General features: G+C 45.1%; 1 protein-coding gene across 2 annotated transcripts; it reads left to right on the top strand.

The window, feature by feature from the left end:
* Window positions 1-765: 765 nt before the first annotated feature.
* On the top strand, window positions 766-26475 carry CD163L1 (CD163 molecule-like 1). Of its 2 annotated transcripts, XM_021090888.2 has the most exons (15): window positions 766-882; window positions 6940-7257; window positions 14381-14689; window positions 14780-15088; window positions 19917-20009; window positions 20087-20401; window positions 21488-21802; window positions 22137-22178; window positions 22270-22584; window positions 22830-22862; window positions 23425-23562; window positions 23970-24062; window positions 24330-24416; window positions 24931-25077; window positions 26193-26475. In XM_021090888.2, exons 1-15 carry the CDS (start codon window positions 813-815, stop codon window positions 26336-26338), a joined length of 2730 nt encoding a protein of 909 aa, XP_020946547.2. In that variant the 5' UTR covers window positions 766-812; the 3' UTR covers window positions 26339-26475.
* Window positions 26476-26746: the final 271 nt, after the last annotated feature.

Here is a 26746-nt window from a genome sequence, read left to right as displayed (position 1 = left end):
TTCCCATCCCGGAGAAGGAGACTTTAGCTCCAGGTGACATGTCTGTGCAGGACAGACTGGTCTTAGGGGCTAAGAAAAGTGCGCGAGGGGAAACGTTAGGTTCTGTCAAAGCCCCGTGTTACTATGAGCCCCTCTGTGCTCCAGGACCCGGTAACTAGATCACCCTGAGCAGGGGGGAAAGACCAGCAATCACGCCTCCCAGCTGATGGCTCTCACCTCACCCCCTCCACGTTCACCTGTGAAGTCCTGTGCTCCTGGTCCTCACTTTCTGCTGGCCTGCTGATGATTCTTGTATTTCGAGTCTTCTGTGGTGCTCCGCTCAGCCCTGGGCTCGGTCACAGGGAAGATCAATGCTTGATTACATCAAAGATATTTTCCAGGGGCCCCCTGGTCCCAGCATCCCAACCCTGTGAGATCTCCCAGCCTGTGGTGATCAGCCAGGATGCTGGTGGGGAGAGAAAGCCCAAGAGATGGTCAGGGAGAGAGAAAGCACTCACGCTTTTTGATGCAACTGTTCTATGCCAGCCGGGTTATGGGGGCCTTGTTCTCAGGGACCCACGGAAGCATGAGGTCAAAGGACGGTGTTGCTCATATAAGGAGATGTTGAAGGCTCAGAAGCTAATTGGTGTCTGAGCTTCAGAAAATGGAGATGAAGCCTCCGATAGCATCTGAAATGGTAAAAGACATTTCTATTGGCTGTCGGTAGGGAGGGTGTCAGGGGAGGGTCTATATAGACCTTTGTCGGTCCCCTGATGCCTCCTCCCAGGTTATTTTGCAGCTGGGACTTTGACCTTGATGACTTGGGAGTCAGGATGGCTCTGGACAGACATCTCTCTCTTCAGGGACTCTGCTTCCTCCTGCTCATCGTGGTGGGCGGTCAAGGTAAGAGTTTCGTCTCTTTCCTGGGATCAACAGCCAGGGTGTGAATGCTTCATTGCAGGGAAGGATGCCTGGAGTTAGGGAGCCCAAGCCTCTTTGGAGACCCTATGTTTTTGACCAAAAAGGACCACTGCTGATGGTGAATACTGGTTCCTCTCCTGTGGAGGGTGGACTTATTTTAGCGGCAGATTTTACAGAGGGATGATATTTGGTGTGGACTGAGGTGAGTGTGTTTCCGTCCTGTCCACCGTCTCCCTTGCTCTCAGGGAGCTTCTTTGGAGTCCCCGTGGCTCCCAGTGTTTGGCAGGTCCAGGGACTGACCTCAGCTGGGTGTCCGGGCTGTTCCCCCCACACACACCATTTGCCTGCTTTGTAGAGGACTCTCCATGGGATTCTCATGTTTTATGCATTTAGGCTCCTTTAGGCTCTGTGCTTGTGTGTGTGTGTGAGGTGTGTAGGGTGTGCGAGGGTGTGTGAAGCCTGTCTGTGTGAGAGGAACAGGGCTGCCGAGAAGGGATTGAGTCAGTTGGTTTGTGAAACACAGTGGGTGCCCACAGGGTTGGGGGGTCATGTCAGTTGCATGCAAGCAGATCATAGATAACCTTGCACCTGCCTGCTCCTCTCTGGCTCCCTTCCTTCACCCCCCCTGAGCCTCCTCTCTGCGTGTTGCAGGGTTTGTCCAGCACTAGGCTCTGTGAAATGCCCTGCCTCCTGGCCTCACCTGTTCCTTCCAGGTGTCCATTGTAGAGCAGTGGAACCTGCAGCCAGGAGATGGGACTCTTCTTTCTAGAGATTAAGTGATGCTCAGCACCAGCTATAGAAGGTTTCCTGAATCCCTGCCCCAGTCTCCATGAGCTGTTTCCTGATGTGCTGGGGTCCTGCAATGGGTCTTTAAAAAAATCTCTCATCTATTTGTATTTATGGCCACACCAGTGACGAAGAATCTCCTGGGTCAGGGACTGAATCTGAGCTGCACCTGGACCTGCACCACCGCTGTGGCAATGCTGGATCCTCTAATCCACTGCAACAGGCTTGGGATCAATCTCAAGGACCCACAGCAACCCAAGCCGCTGTAGTCAGACCCTTAACCCATTGCACCACAGTGGGCACGCCTGCAATGTTCCTTTCAACTCCCTCAGATCTGGTGGGAATTCTGCAGGGTGCATTGCCTTCTTCTTTCCTTTCTTGGGATCAGGTTTCCACTTAGTGAGAGCTTGTCAGGCATCAGAGTTAGTGCTGCTGAAAACCCAGTCTTCAGCCTGGAGGAGGTGGCTCTTGCAGATCTGGGTACCGGCACAGCGGAGCCTCAGCGTGGTCCTGTCTCATCTCAGCGCTCATTGGTGTCCCCTTAGACCTCAGTCTCTAGTGCCAGAACTCTCCTTGGAAAACCCCTCCCTCCAGTCTCTGCTCCTGGAGTGCCGACCTGATGCAGTGAAGAATCTCCTTCTGAGGGCTCTGAAGGGCAGAGGTGGGTTTTGGTCCCAGGAAGGGGGAGAGACAATGGGTGTTCTGACCTAAGGACCACTCCCCCCACCCCAACTAGGAAAACTGTAGGAAATTCCTTCAGTAGTTTCTCGAGAAGCGGGAACATTTCAGCAAAGCGAGCGTTCTTTTCATTTTTCCTGAAACAACATCCATCAGTGCTATCCTACTAGAAGTTTATTCTTCTACTTCACACAACATTGGACTTGCTCCTTTTGCAACGATATCCCTTTCCTTTCTGAGCATTTGATGATTTCTGAGTTGGGCACACATTACAGGAATCTCCACCATGAAATCCATGATGGACATTGAAAAGAAGTTGTCCCTTCAAAGACAGTGGATGTCATTATACCCCAAAACATAGATCCTCAAGACAGATAATGCAGTATATATTAGTTTCGTAACCTTTTTAAAAAAGACCATCTAGGAGTTCCCGTTGTGGCTCAGTGGTTAACGAGTCCGACTGGGAACCATGAGGTTGCGGGTTCGATCCCTGGCCTCACTCAGTGGGTTGAGGATCTGGCGTTGCCGTGAGCTGTGGTGTGGGTTGCAGATGTGGCTCGGATCCCATGTTGCTGTGGCTCTGGCGCAGGCTGGCGGCTGCAGCTCCGATTCGACCCCTGGCCTGGGAACGTCCATGTGTCTCAGGAGCTGCCCAGGAGATGGCAGAAAGACCAAAAAAAAAAAAAAGACAATCTACTTTGGACATATACACTATTAACTGTTTTTTTTTTTTTTTTTTTTTTTTACACACAAAACACTTTTTATTGTTGTATTACAGAAATATCAGCTATTACAGGGGTAATATGGAAAATGTTAGTTGCCTCCAATTATTTCATTATACAATTGAAATGCAATATACACACCTAATCACCCGGGCATGTTGATGAAATTTCAGTTAACAGTGAAGAGAAGAAGAAACCAAGGGAGTTTTATTTGAGCCAACCTGATAATTATGACCCAGGAGCTGATTTTCAGAGAGCTCTGGGAACTGTTCTGCCTGGTAGAAATCAAAGGCACAGTCATGTGTATTTTTGAGACAAAAGATTGTACCTCAAAATGATATACTGATATTTTATATAAAGTTCAACAAGGATACGTAGTCCAGCTGAGGAATAAGTCACCATGACCCCCTAGAGAGCTAGGGAAGCATGCCATTCTTTTAAGAAGTTACATTGCTAGCATCAGAGGAAAGGAGAAAAGTGAAATTCCCAGATGAGCAGGCCAACAGGTACAACATTTTTGAAAAGTTCTGATTAATGTGTAACGCAGGCGCACACTGCACCTTATGGAGGACAGAGGACCAAAAAAACACACAGAGAATGTTATGGTTAATTTTTCTTGTCTACCTTAAAATATAAATTGCATTTCATTAAGCATTCAGTAGTTTTTAACATTTTTGCTGTTGTGAAAAACGTTGTCCTGGCCTTCCCTATTTATTTATGTTAAAATTTAATTAAATTTTGTTTTTTATTAAAGGACACTTGATTTATAGTGTTGTGTCAATTTCTGCTGTATAGCATAGAGACTCATTCATAAACACCTACACACACACCCACACACATTCTTTTTGTCATACTGTTTCCATCATGGTCTATCCCAAGAGACTGGAAATCGTTCCCTCTGCTGTACAGTAGCACTTCAGTGCTTAACCATGGTAAATGCAATAGTTTACATCTACCAATCCCAAATTCCCATCCATCCCACTTCCTTCCCCCTCCCCCTTGGTAACCAGAAGTCTGTTCTCTATATCTACGAGTCTGTTTCTATTTTGCAGATAGGTTCATTTGTGCCATATTTTAGATTCCCCATACAAGTGATATCATATGGTATTTGTCTCTGTCTTTCTGATTTACTTCACTTAGTATGCGAATCTCTAGTTGTATCCATGTTGCTGCAAATGGCATTTGTTTGTTCTTCTTTATGACCGAGTAGTATTCCATTATATGTACAAACACATCTTCTTAATCCATTGACCTGTTTTGATGGACATTTAGGTTGTTTCCATGTCTTGGCAATTGTGCGTGGTGCTGCAATGAACATAGGGGGTGCATGTATGTTTTGAATGAACGTTTTCTTTGGATATATGCCCAGGAGTGGGATTGCTGGATGCTGTATTAGTTCTATCTTTAGTTTTCTGAGGCATGTCCTTATTGTTTTCCACAATGGTAGCACTAACTTTCATTCCCATCGACAGTGTAGGAGGGTACCCTTTTCTCCACACCCTCTCCAGCATTTGTTCTTTGTAGACTCATTAATGATGGCCATTCTGAGTGTTCTGAGGTGGTACCTCATTGTAGTTTTGAAGCTATTTCTTTCATAATTAGTGCATTTTTTCGTGTGCCTGTTGGTCATCCATACATGTTCTTTTTAGAAATGTCATTTAGGTTTTCTGCCCATTTTTGGATTGGGTTGCTTATTATTTTGCTGTTGTGTTGAATGAGTTGTCTGTATATTTTGGATTCTTAACCTACTGCACCACAGTGGGAATTCCTATCTCTTGTCTTTTTGATCGTAGCCATTCTAAAACGTGTGAGGTGACAGCTCGTTGTGGATGTGACTTGCCTTTTCCTGATGGCTATTGATGTTGAGCCCATTTGGTTGTACTGTTGGCCATTTGTATATGCTTTTTTTCTTTTTTTTTCAGGGCTGCACCCACAGCATGTGGAAATCCTCAGGCTAGGGGTCCAATCAGAGCTGTAGCCGCTGGCCTCTGCCACAGCCACAGCAACGCGGGATCTGAGCCGCGTCTGTGACCTACAACACAGCTCACAACAATGCAGGATCCTTAACCCACTGAGTGAGGCCAGGGATTGAACCCCCATCTTCATGGTTCCTCGTTGGGTTCGTTAACCATTGAGCCATGAAGGGAACTCCCATCTGTATATCTCTGGAAGAATGTCTATTCATGTCCTTTATCCATTTATAGATCAGATTTTTTTTTTTTTTTTTTTTTTTTTTTGCTATGGAGTCATATGAGTTACTTAGGTATTTTGGATATTACCCTCTTATCAGATTATGACTTGAAAGTATTTTTTTTTCCTTTCATTCTATAGGTTGTCTTTTATTTTGTGGGCTTACAGGAGCTCTTTATTTACTGATTTTTTTTTTTTTAAATTTTTGGTTGTGTTGTGGCATGTGGAAGTTCTGGGGCCAGTGATGGAACCCATGCTACTGCACCAACCAGAGCCACTGCAGTGACAATGCCAGATTCTTAACCTGCTGAGCCCTCAGGGAACAACTGATTCCCTTCCTTTAGCCTTCATGAATTGATTGTAGGCTTTTGTTCTGCATTTACCGTCCTTTTTATATGTATGGTCAGGCCCATAAGATGGCTACTCTCTTGCTCCCTGTATATCCCCTGCACAATCTGGCCCTGCCTCACCCTTTCCTTATGTGTATGTTTGTACTCTCACCTAAGCTGCAAGCTTATTCAGTAACTACTTGTGTGAACAACTCAAGCCCCAGCTAACAATTGTTCTATCCCTCAGACCAGAACAACTCCAAGATGTTTGGTCAGTAACAGGAAACAGCAACTCTTGCGAAGGTTGCTAACTCAGAGCTGTAGGGGGATGCATTCCAGCAGTACCCCTGGCAACCAAGGAGCCCTTCTGATGTCCTGCTCCGTATAACTGAGAGCTCCTCTTTCCCTGTGGAGCATCTAGCATCTCATAATTTCTGTGGGTCAGGAATCGGCATGGCTTACCTGGCTCCTCTGACTCAAGATCTCTTACAAGGCTGCAGTCACATGAAGGTTTAGCTAGGAGTGGGTACCACTCACACGACTCACCTGGTTGTGGCAGCCTTCAGCCCTTGGTGGTCTGTTAAATCAAGAGCTCCAGGCCCTTGTTGGCTGTTGGCTGGAGACCTCCCTCAGGCCCTTGTCATGGGGGTCTCTCCGTAGGCAACTCAGATGTGGCGGTGGCTTCAGCACAGCAAGAGAGAGCAAGACAGGCCAACAAGGGAGCAACCAGAGCTGGCTTGAAACCTTATCTCTCAAGGGACATCACTTTTGCCAGATCCCACTTGTTAGATGCATATTGTTAGGTAGAGTCAAGTGTGGGGTTTACACAAGGACATGAGTACCAGGCAGCAGGATGATTGGGACATTGTAGAGGCTGCTGGTCATAGTCCTCTGTTCCCAAGCTAGATGAGAGTGCGCCCTATGGGACGGAGAAGGAGGAGGAAGATTTCTCCCTGGGATCATGGTCATGACTGTAACTGAGACAAGGGAAGTTGGGCCCCTACTGGCCTTGGGCACATCTGGTGGGAAGGCAGCCTCCAGAGTCTCTGAAGGTCCGTCCTCAGGATGTCCCTGCAGCTGGTTCTACAGGCTCATGAGAGATAATTGGGAGCATCCCTTCTCTGCTCCCCATTCAGTGAAGCCACACTGGTAGCTTAGAACTGGCCATCATGGCAATATTTAGGTGACAGAAATTAACAAATGCTACACCCAGGGAATTTTTTTCCCCTTCAGAGTGCATGTATGTATATTTTAACACTTACCAGCACACCATTTGAATGGCCTCTTAAAATTTCTCCTGTGTCCCATGTTCGGTGTCTGTGTCTCTCTTGCAGCTCTGGAGCTGAGGCTGAAGGATGGAAGGCACCGCTGTGAGGGGAGAGTGGAATTGAAGCACCAAGGAAAATGGGGCACTGTGAATTATGCTTACTGGGGTTTGCCGGGAGCAACCGTGGTGTGCAGACAGCTGGAATGTGGAACTGCTGTTGATGCTCCCAAGGCGTCTTATTTTGGACAAGGGGATGGTCCCATCTGGTTGTATGCTTTATGTGAAGGGACAGAGTCAACTCTCACTGACTGTAGGCATCCTAATATTACAGACTACAGGACTGAAGGCGTTTCCCATGATTGGGATGCTGGAGCAGTCTGCTCAGGTAAGGCCTGTCTGGTCTGGGAGGGGTCTCCAGCAGGAAAAGCCTCAGTCTATTCCCAGAGTACCTATAAGAAAACCAGATCACAGCCTTTTGAGCATAATTTTGTGAAGACTCCCATCACACAGTGATTCCTAGAGCATCAGGTGCTCAAGAAAACATACGGGCTTATTGGGTTCTGCACAGTCAAGGCTCCAGATCTATTGGTCACTGGACAATCAGGTCTCTGTGGTGTGTCTTAAGAGGCAGGAAGGTGAGTTCAAATGTTTCATACAGATACGACTGTTGGGGTGGATATCTATGACTTCGTTTCATCATGGTAGCGGTTTTGTATTCTTTTATGGAGATGGTCAGCAGGTGTGGCTACAAGAGGGGACATAGGGAAGGTGCAGGTAACAAAGTGTATTATGCTCACAGGTTCTAGAAAGACAGAGTACCCTAAAGGGGCTACATGGGGGAAGCACCAGTAGAACAGGCTCGACCAAGCAGTGGCGACCCAAAAGAGGGAGTGAAGACTCATGGAGAAGTGACAATATTGGGGGTCAGGTTGGAGTTACACAAGGAAAAAACACGAGGGGATTTCACTGGTGCCTTTGGATGATACTAGGTCACAGGCAGGGGAAGGCAAGAAGGGCGATTTGTGGCAGGGGCTAGACTTTTGACATTGGTGCCCCTGTTCACCTGGATGGGATGGTCACATCCTGTTTAAGGGGATGTTGAAGTAGCAGGAAAGTGTGAAGTTTTAGAATTTTACAACACGGTAGCTGGAGAAAAGCAAGTACAAAGGACAGCGAGGCTGAGAGAACCTGAAGTGACTCACAAGCTGTGCTCTGTGCTGCCTTAGTGTATTTGCCCTGTGCCAAGACAGATGCAATAAGACATCAGCTAGAGTGTGAGTGGGTGGTATCTGCAGTATCTGCCAGAGATGTTTCCAGTTGTTATCACAATGGTGGATGAAATGTCAGATGTTAATCCAATCAGAACAGCTCAACTGGAGGAAGATATCATCAGATATCCCAGTGAATTCCTCATGTGGGCAGTTGGGTCTCAGGAAATGGTCAGAGCTCTAATGGCTGGGGCAGGCAGAGACCTGAGACCATTTGCAGTATGTTACGAGTAGCCATAGCTAATCAGTTCTTTGCCTTCACGTCTGGGAATATCATTGGAAAGTGATTTTTCTTTTTCTTTCTTTCTTTCTTTCTTTCTTTCTTTCTTTCTTTCTTTCTTTCTTTCTTTCTTTCTTTCTTTCTTTCCTTCCTTCCTTCCTTCCTTCCTTCCTTCCTTCCTTCCTTCCTTCCTTCCTTCCTTCCTTTCTTTCTTTCTTCCTTTCTTTCTTTCTTTCTTTCCTTCTTTCTTTCTTTTTCTTTTTTTGGTCTTTTGTCTTTTTAGGGCCGCACCCGCGGCATGTGGAGGTTCCCAGGTTATGGGTCAAATCAGAGCCTCAGCTGCTGGCCTGTGCCAGAGCCATAGCAATGCCAGATCCGAGCCGCGTCTGCGACCTACACCATGGCTCATGGCGGCAACGCTGGATCTTCAACCCACCGAGGGAGGCCAGGGATCAAATGCGCAGCCTCCTGGTTCCTAGTCAGATTCATTTACGATGCGCCACAATGGGAACTCCGGGAAAGTGATTTTTCTAATTTCACATCCAGCAGATCTTTGAGGATACTAGTAGGCCCCTAAGAAAATAATTCTTTTCCTTTTAAAAAACGACTTTTTAAAGGTCTGATTGTCATACGCAAACTGAACATAGTTTGTATTTACCCCCTGATGAGTCTGGGGATCAGCATCCATCTATGAAGCCATTACCACACATATGACATAAACCTATTCATGTCCTCAAAAGGGTTCTTCCACTCTTTTCATTATTACTCCTTGAAAATCATTATTTTCAAGGGGCGTATGAGCTTCAGTTGGAAATTTTTGTTTGAAGAAATCTGTTTCCTGACATTTCGAGTAACTTGGCTTGTTGTCACAATATCCTACTTGTGGTTTCAAATGCAAACAAGCTTGTGGAAGCCCTCCGGTGTGCCCTGCCTTATTTTTGAGAAATGAGCGTCCGAGTGAAAACGGAGTGTGTGATATTGGACCTCTGTGTGATATTGGTGCTTCTAATGTTCCTAAGTTCGATGTTAAGAACATCGATGTCTTGATTTTAATTCCAGGTAAGATAAAAGTAAAAAGTTTGAGAGTGCGCTGACATTTTAACATGGATCATGGTTTGTACTCCCTGACTACTATTGCTCTAATTGCTAAAGGTTCTCGTTTTTATAAACTGTTGCAGTTTTCTTCTATTTTTCACCAGTTTCCTCCCTCTGGTCTGTCTGTTCTGTATTTTCAGAACATGTTTAGCGATGTGAAGGTAAGTCAAAGTGGGGATGATGTAGCAGAGATGAGAATAGAAGAGCATGTCCTTTCGATGTTTTAATTGGAATTGAGCTCTTGGGTGTTCTTCATCTTAATTTTAGGGATGGGATATGGCAGTGAAATTTCAGCCTCTTGAGTAGAGTTTTGCACGTGAAGGACTGAGTTTAGGAGAAATCCAGAGGTAGAAACCATGGCCTGAGAAGAAAGTAGAGGATGTTGTATGCAATAAGGAAGAGACTTCAGGGGGTTCAGGATAAAGTTTTGGGAGGATCTTCAGAACTTGAGAAAGACTGGTACTAAAGTGCAGAATGGTGAGGGCATGAAGATGCCACTGATTACGGGGGGTGGGGGTGGGGGTGGGGACTCAAGATCCTTGCTAACTTGTGTGTGGACCACAGCTTCCGGTTTGCTTTCCTTCCTGCTCTCATTTCTTCTGTTTCTTCCTTTACCTTGATGTAGCAGTCATTTCTGAGCTCTGAGGAAGAGGCAGCCTTTGAAGGCTGCCATTTTCTTTGTGGGAAGGTTTTATACAATGGATTCTGTTTCTCTGACAAATTTAGGACTACTCTGAGTTTCCCTTTTTTTGTGGTATCAGTTCTTGGTGAGTTGAATTTTTCAAGAAATTAGTTTTCAAGGACTGAGTCCATTTCACATAAGTTTTTCAAACTAGGATACAATTTGTTCCTACCTCATATCTTTAACTGTTGGTCAGACCTGTAAGGGTACTCTCCTTTTCATTCCTGGTGTTGTTAATTTGTGTATTCTCTCATTTTTCTTAATTGGTTTTGCTAAAGGATAATCAGTTTTCCTCTTCTTTTTAAGACAATCTCCAGTTGACTCAGTTGATTTTTCCTTTTTCTGTTTTTTTTTTTTTTTCTTTTTAGGGCTGTACCTGAGGCATATGGAAGTTTCCAGACTAGGGGTTGAATCAGAGCTGCAGCTGGCCACCTCCAGGACAGCCACCGCAAAGCCAGAACTGAGCTGCATCTGCAACTTACACTGCAGCTTGCAACAATGCTGGATCCTTTAAGCCACTGAGCGAGGTCAGGGATCAGACTCACTTGCTCATGGATACTAGGTGGATTTGTAACGCACTAAGCCACTCCTAAAAAAACTTTTTTTTTTTTATTGTGTATTTGCTTTCTGTTTAATTGATTTCTGCTCTCAGTTTTTTTTTTTTCTTTTGTCTTTTGTTGTTGTTGTTGTTGTTGCTATTTCTTGGGCCGCTCCCGCAGCATATGGAGGTTCCCAGGCTAGGGGTTGAATCGGAGCTGTAGCCACCTGCCTACGCCAGAGCCACAGCAACGCGGGATCCGAGCCGCGTCTGCAACCTACACCACAGCTCACGGCAATGCCGGATCGTTAACCCACTGAGCAAGGGCAGGGACCGAACCCGCAACCTCATGGTTCCTAGTTGGATTCATTAACCACTGCGCCACGACGGGAACTCCTGCTCTCAGTTTTAACTCTTCTCTTTTGGTTATGATTTTTGTTATTTTTCTAGATTCTTGCATGGACTCTTAAGTCATTTCATTCAGTTATTATTATCTATTCTAATGTAGCATGAAGGAAATATCAAGGTTCTAAATTTTCTTCTAGGCATCACTTTAGTTTTAACCCATGAATTTTGATACTACATAATTTTGTTTGTATTTTATCATTATAAATGTTTTTTTCCTTTCCTTTGAATATATTCTTTGTCCTATAGTCTTATTTTGTATAATATTAATTTGTGTTTGCCTGGTACCTAATTTTTTACCTCTTTAATGTGTTTCCATATTTATAGTTAAACACGCATATATTCATAGACACACATGGTTGTATCTTTTGTCTGATCTGAGCATCTTGCTTTTATTTAGAATATTTAACTTAAGTTTAATGTACTTATTGATATAATTTGGCTTATGTTTACTAGCCTTGTATTTGTTTTGTGTTTTCTTTGTTCCTACTTTAATCTCTGAGGCTTTCTTTCCCCCCAGTATTCTGTTTATTCACTCTATTGGTTTATTAGTAACATTTTACCTTGAAATGATATTTTGTCACTTCACCTACAACGAAAGCTCTTTCTGGCGTGTATTTCCATTTCCCTGTCATTGTCTTTGTGCTATTGTTGTTCATACATTTTACTTTTAACTGCATTGTGACGCTTATAATATGTTGCCATGATTTTGCCTTAAATATTCTCTTATTTTCAAAATGAAAGTTTTTTTTAAAACATATTTTGCACACAGATTTACCATTTAGCACACTCAGTATAGCTTTATTTAGATTCAAGTTTTCATCTGTTATCATTTTCCTGAGCTTGAAGACCTTTCTATACCATTTTTTGTAGTGTGGATCTGTGGCCTCAGATTCTGTATCTTTTCAAAACATGAAATCATTTAAGTTTTCATTCAGTTTTGAAAGGTATTTTCATAGGTGACTGAATTCTAGGTTACGAATCCTCCCAAACCCAACCCCAGGACTTGAAATAGGTTTTTACCTCATGTGGCTTGCATTGCCTCCACAATGCAAACAAAAAGTCAGTGCTGCTTATCCTTGTTTCCCTGTTTATAATGTGTCAATTTTTCTTGGCTGCTTTTTAGACTTTTTTTTTTTTCCACTGGATTTTAGCAATTATACTATCAAGTTATCTGAGAACCTTTTCCTTATGTTTATCTTGTTTGGGGTTTGTTTCACTTCTTGGACCAGTGGATTTGCAGTTTTCATTAAATCTGGAAAAATTCCATCTATCCTTTTAAATATTTTTTTCCTACACATTCTCTATTCTGAATCTCCAAATACACTTATTTTGATACGGTTTGATATTATCCCACATGCCATTGAGGCTCCATTTCTATTTTCTGCCTTTTTCCTCTTTCGTCTTCAGTTTAGAGTCTCTACTGCTATGTGTTTAGTTTCCCAGTTCTGTTGTTTTGCAGTATCTACTGCTTGTTAAATTAATCCAAATAATTTCTCATTCCAGTTTTGTATTTTAATGGAAAAAAATAAAAGTCATTATAGAAAAAGTTCTATTTTTTTCTGTTTTCGGTTTTTCCTCTCTGCGTATTTTTATGCTTCATTAAGCATATTTATAGTTGTGGTTTAAAGACCTTGCCAGCAAATTCAATCATCTCTGTAATTTATATATCTTTTTAAAATAATTTTTATTTAAAAATTAGTTACAGGTTACATTTTTCTTTTTGGAAATTCGAGTTTAATTTTTTGATTGGATGCTGGCCATTGCTAGGCATTCCTTTACCAGGACATCCTGTAGCAGTAAATAATCGGAATATACTCAGAAACCAGGAAGTTGTACTTGATGAATTAAAAAAATTTGTTTCATTGAGTTATCTGCATAATAGGAAGTGATCTGCAAACTCGGCTGTCCAATAAAGACCCACTGAGAACTTACTCCTTCCCAGGTTCATTGACAAATTCTGAAGGTTCAGTAGAGATGCTCTCCCTTCCCCTCCACCCCACCAGTATTCTTAACTCATCTTCTTTCCCATTTAGGTTACCTGAGAAATTCTTAGAATTTTTTGTCATCAAACATTTTCAGGAGTTCCCGTTGTGGCGCAGTGGAAAATGATCTGACTAAGGCCTCACTCGGTGGGTTAAGGATCCGGTATTGCTGTGAGCTGTGGTGTAGGTTGTAGACCTGGCTTGGATCCTGCACTGCTGTGGCTGTTGTGTAGACCAGCAGCTGCAGCTCTGATTCGACCCGAGCCTGGGAACCTTCATATGCCACTGGTGTGGCCCTAAGATGCAGAAAAAAAAAAAAAAAAAAGAAGCAAAAAACCATTTTTTTCAGAAAAACAAAACGTGATGCCATAAAAATATACATATATCTATTTAGTCTTTTTGCCATTTCTTGGGCTGCTCCCATGGCATATGGACATTCTCAGGCTAGGGAGTGAATCAGAGCTTTAACTGCTGGCCTACACCAGAGCCACAGCAATGCGGGATCTGAGCCGCGTCTGCAACCTATACCACAGCTCACAGCAATGCCAGATCCTTAACCCACTGAGCAAGGCCAGGGATCGAACTTGCAACCTCATGGTTCCTGGTTGGATTCGTTAACCACTGAGCCACGAAGGGAACTCCATAAAAATATCTAGTTATCATGTATATATTTCTTCTCTTGAGTGAACATGTGTCTACAGCCTGGCATTCATTTATGTGTACAGCCCTCATGATTTTCCCTACCTTAAGTCACCTGAGGATTTCTTTGTCTTGGAAGAGAAAACGGATCAGGATGGTTTTCTATCTTTGTCTGGTTGACAGGTCTCTACTCCCATAGGCTATGTCCCTCTGGTTCTATAGATTGGTTCTATACTTCCCATCTTTTCATTCTAGTTAAAGTGCCTACATACACAGTTTTCCTGGGCTCTGTAGGTCCCAAATTCATAAATGAGAAAGTCACTTCTCCAACCAATGCATGTTCCTGGCATTCAGCTATCCCAGATGATCTGTCTTGAGCTCTGTAGTTTCCAGGCCCCTAGATAAGGAATCCACATTCCCACTCAACCTCAAGGTATACATTTTTGAGATTCAGCCATCCAGAAGGACCCTGCAAAAAAACCCTTCTGGATGTCTCTTCAGAAACTGGCTAAAGAGAACACAATTATGACACAAAGTGTCGAATTCTCTCTCCTGCCCCACTCTTGCAAAAGAAAAGCTTTCTTTCACACCATTGCCTGTGACATGTTGTTTCTAACTGCCAAGCCAGGAGCACCAGTGCTCACTGGTTTTGTTGTTGCTGTTGTTGTTTTCCTAGGATTTGTGCGCCTGGTTGTAGGGGACAGACCTTGCTCAGGGCGAGTAGAAGTGCATTCTGGAGAAGACTGGACGCCAGTGTCTGATGGGAACTTTACATTCCCCACTGCCCACGTCATCTGTGCAGAGCTGGGATGTGGCAAGGCTGTGTCTGTCCTGGGTCAGAGGCCCCTCAGAGAGCCAGGTAACCAGGTCTGGGCTGAAGAGTTCAGGTGTAAAGGGGACGAGCATGAGCTCTCGTCCTGCCCCAGAGTGCCCTGTCCAGGAGGCACTTGTCACCACAGTGGAGCTGTTCAAGTTGTCTGTTCAGGTGAGATGTGTATCAGGACTTCACCTCCCTGCCTACCCAGTTCAGGTAAGAAAACTGAGATGTTGCTGAAATCCCGTCCTCTCCCACCAGCATACTCAGAAGTCCGGCTCATGAGAAATGGCACCTCTCAGTGTGCGGGGCGAGTGGAGATGAATGTTTCTGGAGGATGGAGAACACTCTGTGCCTCCCACTGGACCATGGCCAATGCCAATGTTGTCTGTCGTCAGCTCGGCTGTGGAGTCGCCCTCTCCACCCCGAAGGGAGCAGAGGGAGGTGATCCGATGTGGAAAGCCCGATTTCGCTGCTCTGGGTCTGAGTCCTTCTTGTGGAATTGCCCTGTGACTGCCCTGGGTGTTCCTGACTGTGCCCATGGGAACACAGCCTCTGTGATCTGCTCAGGTAAGAGAGGGAAGGGCTAACTGGTACTCAGGATGCTCCTGGAGTGAAATGTCCCTCAGGGCAAAAAGAATGAGGGAGATTGACTTGAAAAGTAAGATATTTCATGGTGAATTTTTTTGTTTTTTTACTCATTGTTCATTATTTTCTCAGGTCAGAGCAAGAAGTATTAAAAGGAATAATACTTTTCAAAGCAGACATTATTATTTTACCACATATAATCATAGAGAACAATGTAAAAGCAACAAGTGTATATCTCAGGTTTTTTTTTACCCTCGGAACCATTTGAGAATTACTTATATAGACATCAGGTTCCTTTTCTTAGCATGTATATCTTAAGGAAAAGACCTTCATTGAAATCAGGAAATTTAAATTTCATGCAATTATTATTAACAGTTAACTGTTTACTCTGAAATATATCTGAGCCTGAAGGTTTTAGCTTTTCGTTTCATTTTGTTGTTGTAGTACAAGTTCTATATATGTATATTTAAACCTTATTGGAGTATAGTTGACTTACAATGCTGTGTTAGTTTCAGGTCTTCAGCAAAGTGAATCAGTTATCCACATACATCTTTTCAATCCTTTCCAGATCCTTTCCAATATGGCTTCTTACACAGTATTGAGTAGATTTCCCTGTGCTGCACAGTGGGTCCTTGTTACCTACCTATTCTCTATAGAGCAGTGTGTACATATCCCAGCTCCTACTTTATCCCTCCCCTGATGTTTCGCCTTTGGTAACCATAAGGTTTTTCTAAATCACTGAGTCTCCTTCTGTTTTGTAAGTTCTTTGTATCATCACTTATCGTCCACATATTAATGATGTCATGTGATATTTGTCTTTCTCTGTGTGACTGACTTCACTTAGTATGATAATTTCTATGTCCATCCATGTTGCTGCATATTGCATTCTTTCTTTCTTTTTTTGGTTGAGTCATGTTCCATTGCATATATTACCACCTCTTCTTTATCTAGCCCTCTGTTGATGGACACCATCATGGAAGATAGTGTAGCCGTTTTGATGACATGGATTCTTCCAATCCAGGCGCATGGTATCTCTTTCCATTTGTTTGTGTTATATTTGATTTTCTTCATCAGCGTGTGATAGTTTTCAGAGTACCGTTCTTTTGCCTCTCTAGGTAGACTTATTCCTAGGTATTTTATTCTCTTCGATGGGGTGGGAAGTGGGGTTATTTCCTTCATTTCTTTTTCTGATCTTCCATTGTTAGTGTATAGAAGTACAAGAGATTTCTGTGTTCAGTGCTTATCCTCCGAATTTACGGAATTCATCGATGAGGTCTGGAAGTTTTCCAGTAGCATCTTTTAGGGTTTTCTAGGCATAGTATTATGTCATCTGCAAAGAGCGACTGTTTTACGTCTTTTCAATTTGGATCCCTTTTCTTTCATTTTCTTCTTTGATTGCCACAGCTAGGACTCACAAAACTATGTTGAATAAAAGAGGTCAGAGTGGACATACTTGTTAGCAGAGATTCTTTCAGCTTTTCAGTGTTGAGAATGATATTAACTGTGGTTTTGTCATGTATGGGCCTTACTATGTTGAAATGGGTTCCTTCTATGCCCACTTTCTGGAGGGTTTTTAGTCATAAATGGGTGTTGGATTTTGTCAAAAGCTTTTTCAGCATTTATTGAGATGACCATAGGCTTTTTATTCTTCAGTTTGTTGACGTGGTGTATCACATTGCTTGGTTTACATATATTGAAGAATCCTTGCATCCCTGGGATAAAGCCCCCCTGATCATGGTGTATGATCCATGTAATGTGTTGCTAATGTTTTGTTGAGGACTTTTACATCTATATTTATCAATGATATTGGCCTGCCATTTTTTTCCTTTTTTCCTTTTTGGCTCCACCTGTAGCACATGAAAATTCCCAGGCCAGGGGTCAAGTAAGAGCTGCAGCTGAGGCCTACACTACAGCCATGGCAGCACTGGATCTGAGCTGCATCTGCAAGCTATGCCGCAGCTTGTGGCAATACGAGCTCCTTAATCTTCTGAGTGAGGCCAGGGATTGAACTTGCATCTTCGCTGAGATGTGGGGTCCTGAACCTGCTAAGCCACACTGGGAATGCCAGGTAATTTTCTCTTTTTTTGTGGTTTCTTTTTCTGGTTTTGGTATCAGGGCTTGGGAGTGTTCCTTCTCTGTAATGTTTTGGAAGAGTTTCAGAAGGAGAGCTGTTAACTTGAGGATAGAATTTACATGTGAAACCTTCTGGTCCTGGACTTCTGTTTGTTGTGCCAAAGCAGGAATGCCAATATTTACCATTGTTACGTCTTCTCCTTCAATTGATCTCTTGATCATTAGGTAGTGTCCTTCTTTGTCTCTTGTAACATTCTTTATGTTAAGGTCTATTTTGTCTGATATGACAACCCTTCCGGTGTGCAGTGTTTCTGCTGAAAAATCAGCTGATATCCTTGCAGGGGTTCCCTTGTATGCTATTTGTTGCTCTTCCATTTTTGCTTGTAATATTTTCCTTTGTGTTTTCTATCTGTCTCTTTGGTTAGTATTTGCCTTGTCACGTTCTTCCTCGGATTTATCCTATATGGGATTGTCTGTTCTTCCTGAACTTGAGTGAGTGTTTCCTTTCCCATGTTAGGGAAGTTTTTGGTTATAATCTCTTCAAACTCTCCATATATTTTCTCTGGCCCTTTCTCCTCTCTTCTCCTTCTGGGACCCCCGTAACATGAATGTTGGTATGTTTAATGTTGAGCCAGAGGTCTCTTAGACTGTTCTCCATTCTTTTCATTTTTTCCCTTTATTCTTTTCTGTGGTGTTGATTTCCACCACTCAGTCTTCCACCTCACTTATTCATTCTTCTGCCTCCGTTATCCTGCTATTGATTCCTTCCAGTGCATTTGCCATGTCAGGTATTGTGTTATTCATTTTTGTTTGCTGGTTCCTTAAATCTCGTAGCTCTTTGTTAAACATTTCTTGCAATTCTCAGTCTGTTTCTCCATTCATTTTCCAAGATCCTGGGTCACCTTTACTGTCATCCTCATTGATTTGCTTTTGTGTGTCTTTATCTTGTTCCTTTGTCTGAAACATGTTTCTCTGTCACCTCAAGTTTTCTAACTTTCTATGTTTGTGGTCCTGTTGACAGCAGGTATGTAGATGTGATGGCTGGTGCCCAGTTCTGGAGTTCTCACTGGTGGTGGCGGCTTATGTGTACCCAGAGCGTGTGTTGGGAATGGTAGTTGCTTTTCTTTTCTCTTTTGCTCATGATTTGTTGAAATTTGGGAAGTGCTCAGGTTGGCAGTTCTGTTTTGGGGTCTCTCATGAGGTTGCGGTCAGATATCTGGGACTGAAGTCATCGAACTGATCCCCAGCTGAGCTGGGGATGCAGGGTGGTTCATGAACATGTCTGGGAGCTGGAAGTTCAGCTGGGATGTGACCAGAGACCCGCAGATGACATTCTTTCCAGGACCAGAGTCTCCACAGGGAATATTTTCCTAAAGCAAATATTTTCTTATGTGACTCAAGGGGAGGCTGAGTGACTTTTCAGACCTTGTGCTGAAAGTCAAGCAGTGTTACCTTCACATCTTTGTATTGTTCACAAGCAACCCAGGAGGGTCAGCAGAGATTCAAGGGAAGGACCTCACTTCCCAATGGATGTAACATCAAAGAGTTTAAAAATCACTAAGATGTATAAAATGGGTGATTGTGGATTTTGCATTTCTACTTTCAGCTTTGTCAATTATGGCTTTATGTATCTAGTACTGAGTGAACATGCGTGTTGGACATTTTCAGAATTTTTAAGTATGTTTTTATATTTTCCAATCGTATCTTTGAGTGCTTCGTTCTGTGCGTTTTCTCCTGATCTTCCATTTTACTGTTTCTATCTTGAGCTGATCTGATGGGCTGTTATTCTCATCCTCTGAGAGTATATATTTCAAATATTGACTATTTTGGTTCTAGAATTTTTATTTGCTCCTTTGTTATCATTTCTCCACCAAATACTATGTTGTCATTTCATTCTTTGCACATTTCAGTCATAGTGATTCAAACTCCCTGTCAGGTAACTCCGGGAGCTGAATGTCCTATAAATTTCTCTCTAATGCCTCTGTTTCTCTTCATTGATTTTTGTCAAATTTCTTCTCTTTTTTGCACGCATGCACACATACACACACATATGCTATACACACACACATATATATATATACATATTTTTTTTTGGGCTCAGCAGTGGCAAATGGAAGTCCCTGGGCAGGGATCGAATCCACACCATAGCAGGAACTCAGGCTGCCGCAGTGACAACCCCAGATCCTTAACTTGCTATACCACAAGAGAGTTCCATACACCTCGGTATGTTTGATTGCCAGATATTATAGGTGTCTGATCAACAGGGCTCCTCCTCCTTGGCCAACCCTGAATTATGCTCTGTGTTCCCTGAGCCCTGTAGGTCTGGCAAAACCTCTGCTGAGCTTTTCAGGGAGTCAGATATTGTCTTTAAATTGACAAAGATCTCAGGGTAGTGGCTCACTTCTGCCCATTATTTCTCTCTGAGATCTTGGATCCCGAAGTCTCACTGCCTTGGTAGCTCTAGAACAACTTTTCAGTAATATGAAAATTGTTGACATTTTCTCACTTTTCTAAAATCATTTTTAGTTTAACACTTAGCTTAAAGCAGAAAGTCTGGCCTTAAGTAAATACAACAGAGGCAGAATTCTCCACGAAGAAGGTGAACTGTAAAGTTACGATAACTTTGTTGCTATGTCACAGTTTTCATCTCAGACCCCAGCAGTAGGTCACTATTTAGTGTAATTCCATGTCCTGTTCTTGGACCCTGCCAGCCCTCTGATCTCTGCTGTTTCTGTAGGAAACCAGACCCAGGGGCTGCCTCAGTGCAATGACTCCCTGTCTGAACCAGGAGGCTCTGCAGCCTCAGAGGAGAGCACCACCAACTGCTCAGGTAGGGGTCGCACAGGACCAGAAAACCCTCCTCCTTCCCTGTGTAAATGCCTGACCTTGCTGACTCTCTCTCCTCAGACAGCAGACAGCTGCGCCTGGTGGATGGAGAGAGTTATTGCTCAGGGAGAGTGGAGATCCTTCACCAGGGCTCCTGGGGCACCATCTGTGATGACAGCTGGGACCTGGACGATGCGCACGTGGTGTGCAGGCAGCTGGGCTGTGGAGATGCCATCAGTGCACTGGGGTCTGCTCACTTTGGGGCGGGCTCAGGCCACATCTGGCTGGATGAGGTGAACTGCACAGGAAAGGAGTCCTACGTGTGGCAGTGCCCTTTCAGGGGCTGGGGGCGGCACGACTGCAGACACAAGGAGGATGCAGGGGTCATCTGCTCAGGTCCGTGGCACACCTGTCCACAGGCTGGCGGGAAGGGCGGGGCCCCTGGAGGTCAGGGTCTGAGCCCTGAGGGAGATTGCTGAAAGGGCCAGAGACTAGGAAGCTTCCTCTCAGGAACCCGGTCTTTCTCGCAGATGTGCAGCAGATGCTTTCTCTAGCTCCTGCAGCAGCTGAGGTTCTGGTGCTTTCTTAGCAATATCCCCTGGCAGGGCCATTTGTTACAGTTTCCACTTGAAAGCAGGGCTCCCTCTTCAGTTATGTCTGGGTACAAAAATCTTACATCCACTGTACTAGTTTCCATTTTTTTCTGAAACAAATTACCACTTGGGGGTTCAGAACAACAGATGTTTATTGCCTTCCAGTTCTGTAGGTGAGATCCCCAACAGGGATCTCACTCTCACTGGGCTAAAATCAGGGTTTTAACAGGGCTGTGTCCCTTCTGAGGCTCTGGGGGAAGAGTCCATTTATTGTCTTCTCAAGCTTCTAGACACTGCATGCATTCCTTGCTCACTGCCTCCTTCATTCATCCCAGACCAGCAATCTTGCATGTCTCTTAACCATTATCCAAAGTCACAGCTCCCTCTGGCCAGAGCTAGGAAGAGTATTCCACATTTATGACAGTGGGTCTACGGATATGATTAGACTGGGCTCACGTGGTCCATCCACAATATTCCAACTTAATCTCACATCACAAGTCCTTGCCTCAATCACATCTATAAAGTCCCTTTTGCCAAGTAAAGTCACAGCTTCACGGGTTCCAGGGATTATTCCAGCTACCACACTACTATCCACATCCCTTTCACATAGATTTTAGAGTTTGTCAGGGAGCAAGATTCAGCTCCCCCTACTGCAGGTGCCCAGGATGGTCTTCCTCTTGGTTCATATTTCACTGCATCACTGTGGTAGAAGTCGAAGGACAGACAGATATGGACAAAGTCAGGTAAAAGAGAGACAGAGTTCAGTCTTGTCTCCCAGTGGGCATCTGCTCAGGTGGTTGGGGATGAGTGTTCACAATTTCTGGGAGAGAAGAAACCCCGAGTTTGAGTGGAGGGCTCACTGTGTCGTGTTCCCCCCTTTCCATTGCAGAGTCCCTGGCCCTCAGGGTGGTGAGCGAGGACCAGGAGTGTGCCGGGTGGCTGGAAGTTTTCTACAACGGGACCTGGGGCGGTGTCTGCCGCAGCCCCATGGAAGACATCACCTTGTCCATGATCTGCAGGCAGCTTGGCTGTGGGGACAGTGGAACCCTCAACTCTTCCGTTTCTCTTAGGGAAGGTTCTAGACCCCGGTGGGTCGATGGAATCCAGTGCGGAAAAACTGACACCTCTTTCTGGCAGTGTCCTTCTGACCCTTGGAAAAACAGTTCATGCTCTCTAACGGAGGAAGCCTATGTCTCCTGTGCAGGTGTCTTACTGTTTGTTTGCATGTATATGTCCCAAGCCTGTATTATGTTGTTAGGGAGATTTTGCATTTTGCAACCTAAGTGATGAGTTTAGATTGAGTGTATAACATGTGTGTTTTGTATTAGTTGTGGAATATGGAGAGTGTATATAAGTAAGCAGCTAAAGTCATTTCAGCTGACAAAAGATGCAGTGACTGTCACGGCCCATCAGAGAGTGAAGCCTGTGCTTACATTTGTCATTTGCACTGATCCAAGGACCATAGATAACTTTGTTTTGGGGACAAGATAACCCCAGCTGTCCCTGATCCAGAGCTTTCCCATCGTTTGCTTCTGCAGGTAGGAGACCCAAGAGCTGCCCAACTGCTGCCCCCTGCACAGGTATGTCAGGCCCTCCAGCCTCCCCTGTGGCTCCCAGGGGCTCCCTCCTTCCCACCAGGGGCAGTGACAGGAGGGGCTGCTGCCTTTTCAGACAAAGAGAAGCTGCGACTCAGGGGAGGAGACAGCGTGTGCTCAGGGCGAGTGGAGGTGTGGCACAGCGGCTCCTGGGGCACTGTGTGTGATGACTCCTGGAGCCTGGCAGAGGCCGAGGTGGTGTGTCAGCAGCTGGGCTGTGGCCATGCCCTGGAAGCCCTGCGGGATGCGGCTTTTGGCCCTGGGAATGGAAGCATCTGGCTTGACGAGGTGCAGTGCAGGGGCAGGGAGTCCTCCCTGTGGGACTGTGCTGCGGGGCCCTGGGGGCAGAGCGACTGCAAGCATGAGGAGGATGCTGGAGTGAGGTGCTCTGGTGAGTGGGGGGCTTGGAATCTGCTCTGGGTGAGCTGGGGCAGTGAAGGGTCCATGGGCTGGGCTGAGGTAAGATGGGGAGTTTGTTCAGAAAACATCTTGGTGCTGTAGCTCTGGACCTAGAGAGGAGGAGCTGGGAGGTCTCGGCAGGTTTTGGTAACTGCGGGGTTATTTCAGGGCTCAGGCAGGGGAAGGTGGGCTGCCCTGCATTCTGGTCAATTCCTGTGTTGCTGCTTTTTTGTTTAGGTCAAAGAACCACATCTCCCCCTACTATAGCAGGTACTGTGCCAAATCCATGGACAGGGGAGGGTATTCAGATTCTTGGAACCTGTTCTGTGGACTCTCTGGCAGAATTAGCCAACTCAGGAGAGGAAAGGTCCTCAGGAGTCACTGGCTGGTGGGGAGGAAGAAGGACATTTTCTTTGGAAACTCCCCTGCCTTGTTTGATGGTGCCAGAAATTTCTCATGCACCTGGTCACAGGAGGCCGGTTCCTGTGCTGTAGGCTCTAAGGCTTTCCTACTTGCCCATGAATGTTCGTCCTCAATAGCAAGGTACCAGTCTCAGGACTTGTTTGATGCCCTGGTGTTGAGAATCCCTGGGGAAGGGATGCAGTGTGAGCCTGGTCCTCAGAGGCTGTCTCAGCAGGGAAGCTCCTTGATGATCACCAGCTCTGCCCTGGAGTTGAATTTTCAAAGGGCAGGACCTGGTGGATCCCAGTCACCGTCAGTCCAGTTGTGTCAGAGGCTGGGACTGCATTGTCCAGAGCTCTGTGGAAATGCTGGCAGGGAGTTTCCCTGTGCCCATGACCTTGTCCAACCCCTCTTGTCTTGTTCTCCGTAGGGGCCAGACCAGGCTCCAGTCCTATCCCTGGCATTTTTTCCCTTCCCGAGATCCTCTGCCTCATCCTGGGGGCTCTTCTCTTCCTGGTCCTCATCATCCTGGTGACACAGCTGCTCAGATGGAGAGCAGAGCGCAGAGGTGGGCTGTTGGGGGCACTGGGTAACAGGGAGAGTGTGTGGACGTGGGAAATGGGGCTGAGTGTGAGGAGGGGAAAAGTGGGTGAGGTCTCTGTTCTTACCCCCGTTAGTCTGTAAAACTCCGTCAGCTCCATGCTGAACTCTAAGGGCTGACGAGACAGAGGTTCTTAGAATTGGGGTGTGACCATGATGGCCTCTTGTGTGCGAGAAGAGAGAGTCAGGGCTGAGATATGGATTTAGGGTCAGGCAAGGGCAGAAGGTGCAGACATAGCACACGGGGCATGGACTATACGAGTTCCCAGCAGTCTTGAGGGTTTTGTGTATATGAGGATGGGGGAGTTGAAGAACTCGCCTGCTGGTTCAGGGTGTCTAGGGTGGCAATGTTTGAGCTGCTGGTGGTTTTCTCAGCCTTATCCGGCTTGGAAGGGGCTCTCGCTGAGGCCGTGTATGAAGAGATCGATTACCTTGTAACACCGAAGGAGGATCTGCTGGGCAGCCCAGGTGTGTGTCTCTGTCTTGCCCTCCTGGGACCCCTGGTGGTCAGCCTAGGCTTCTCAGCATCCACAGACCCTACATCTGCCCCAGGCTCACAGAGGCAGCCCCTGCAGCAAAGGTGGCATGGTGGGCCTCTCCAGAGCCCCTGTGAACTCCTAACTCCCTTTACACTCCAGGAGCCAAGGCTGTCCCAGCACGTCCTCTCAGCCTCGTGGCTCCTATGGGACTGGGAAGGTCTGTTCTGTTCCTTTGTGATGATTTTCTTCACCTTAGGGTTCCTGTCAGATGACTCAGTGACGAAACTGCCATATTACACCGGGGAAGGTGAAGAGAACAGAGACTCCAAATCTGCTTCAGATGGTAGAGGAGGCTGTGCCTGGGCTGGGTGTTGGGGGCAGGGAAGTTCCCCCTTATGGATGGGACCCAAGGGGAGCGGCTCTCCTTTGACTGGGATTGTGGGACCTCTTGACTCCAGATGGGGTCCAGACTCCCATTCCCTCACTGTTCTGTGATGTCTCACGTGGTGGCTGGGCTCTCTGTGTCCAGAAGCCCTCCTCATTCAGTCACAACAGGCACATATTGTTTTAAAAATTACTTCTTATAAATATAATTCATTGGTAATGTTCATTGGTGTAACAGTTATCTCGAGACATACAATTTTAATCCAGAAATAGTCATAGCTTTAAAAATCTTTTTTTGCTTATTGTTGCTGTACATCGACATCAAGTATGGCCTAAGAAAAAAACCTATGAAATCAAAGAGCGAATATGGCCAGTAGTTAGCGGCTCAGAGACTCTGGGTCAGAAGGGACTTTAGATATTTCCCAGGAAAACCCATTTTTCTGGTTTCATCTCTCTCCCTTGTCTGTCCTTAGAACCCCCAACCCAGGGGATTGATGCCCCCAGTGAGGGTTATGATGATGCTGAAGAGGTACCAGTGCCCGGGGCTCCTGCTGCCTCTCTGATGAGCAAGAGGGAAGTGCCCCCAGAAGAGGAGAGTGGGATGCGGGTCTCTCAGACAGGTGAGTGGGGTTGACTGATCTCCTGTCATCTGTGGTCTTTGTCCTGGAAAGGGTGAATGTGAGCTCCTCAATGCTCATCTGTCTTTGAGAATCAAAATTTCCATGACTTCCTGTGTTTGACAGCATCACCTGAAACTTATGTTATTTCGTGCTCTCAGCCGCCTTGGGAGGGTGGAATCATTCTGTATTCTTGGTGTGGATGTCTCCATTATGTGTCCATATGTTTATCACTTTATCTTTGATGTTCTTCCATTAAAACCTGTAGATTAATTGAGCATCTTTACCAAATCTAAGAATGGTTCTGCTGCCATCTTTGTGCTGTCTTGTACCTGAAAGGTAGTCAGAGATTTTAAAAAGATATTGCAGTATTAGAGTTTGTGAAGCATTTTGATAATTTAAGATGCTCTGTGTTCCTGTGTTAGCACTAACATGTACAAAGTTTGTGATGTATGGTGGCCTTAAAATTAAGCCTTGGTGGTGGATCATAGACTCAGAATTTGTGGGCAACTAAAAGCTAATCTGCTTCAGACATTTCAATGGTCAGGAGAAGACACTCCTTCTCCAGCAAAGAGTATTTCCACCTGAGGATCCCTGTGGTTCCTCAATTGTGGATGCAGCAGTGCGTGATTGTATTTGTGGGCATTTGGGAGCAGAAGTTAATGCAACTAAGCGCAGAGTTTGACTGTCAGCAAGGAACTGAGATTTTTTCCAGATTCCAGTCTCCTTCTCAGTGTAAATTCAGACCTGTGAGCTGTGAAAAGAGGAAATTTCAAATTCCTTTTTATGCTTCTTATGTGTCTTGGGCCATCTCCTTACTGATTGTCTAAGCCTGGATGGAGGTCTTTGCAGGGCTCCTGTGTTGAGCAGAGATGTGTGGCGAGCAAATGGATCAGTGTACTTAGTTGGCCTGAAAAAAGTTTCCAGTAAACTGAAGCCTCAGAGACCCAGATGGGCTGGATCCCCATAGGACAGCCCTGATGCAGCCATGCTAGAACTCATATGAGTTAGTCTGAGCCTCTCTGAGCATTACTGGGTCCAAGGATGCTTTGTCATCACCACTTGCTCGACTTGCTTCCACCACAGGACACTGTTCTAATCAAACGTTACTATTTCAGGCTCTTCTCTGAACTTCCCTCGAGGGGAGGCTGAGCCTGAAAAAGGAGAAGCTATCCGCTGGCTGCACCAGGGGGAAATATTTGACCCTGGGTACGACGACGTTGAAATAAGTGCTCCTGGAACATTCACCGTAGCTTTCCCATGATATTCCATTAAATATGAGATGAAGGCTTCGAAACTCTAATTGCTTGTATTCTGATATGGTAATGCTGATGTATAATTGCATTGTATGGAAATTGTTCAAAATGAAATAGTCTGAATAAAGTAACTTTTTTCTTTGTTGATAATTTAGCAAGTTTCATCCCAGTGCTCTTAGAGGATTGGTCCTCAAAAGAAATGTAGGTTAGTGAACTGTCCTGTTTTCATAGCTCCCCTGTTCAAGGCATGACTTTGCCCAGGCTTGGAGATGCTCAGGGTCACCCCTATGTAGAGAAGAGATGCTAAACGTGGTCCACACTCACACCCTCATTCCCAGCAAGAGGAACTTGGGAAAAAGCACAATCCTGATCATTGGTGTATGCTTTTCCTGAGGTGTTGCATCATCTGTTTTAGA

The sequence above is a fragment of the Sus scrofa genome, chromosome 5 (assembly GCF_054392235.1).
Source record: "Sus scrofa isolate SSC_HxYL_T2T_F1_AM1 chromosome 5, Sscrofa_HxYL_maternal_Yorkshire_Landrace_v2.0, whole genome shotgun sequence".
NCBI classification, from domain to species: Eukaryota; Metazoa; Chordata; class Mammalia; order Artiodactyla; family Suidae; genus Sus; species Sus scrofa.
Note: the sequence above shows the minus strand (reverse complement) of the source record. Positions and strands in the feature narration are given on the sequence as shown.

Coding starts and splice junctions, on each gene's coding strand:
- CD163L1 (XM_021090888.2), top strand. CDS start 813: ATGGCTCTGGACAGACATCTCTCTCTTCAGGGACTCTGCTTCCTCCTG. Junction 21,803..22,136: donor AGCCTATGTCTCCTGTGCAG/GTGTCTTACTGT, acceptor TTGCTTCTGCAG/GTAGGAGACCCAAGAGCTGC. Junction 22,863..23,424: donor ATCTCCCCCTACTATAGCAG/GTACTGTGCCAA, acceptor TGTTCTCCGTAG/GGGCCAGACCAGGCTCCAGT.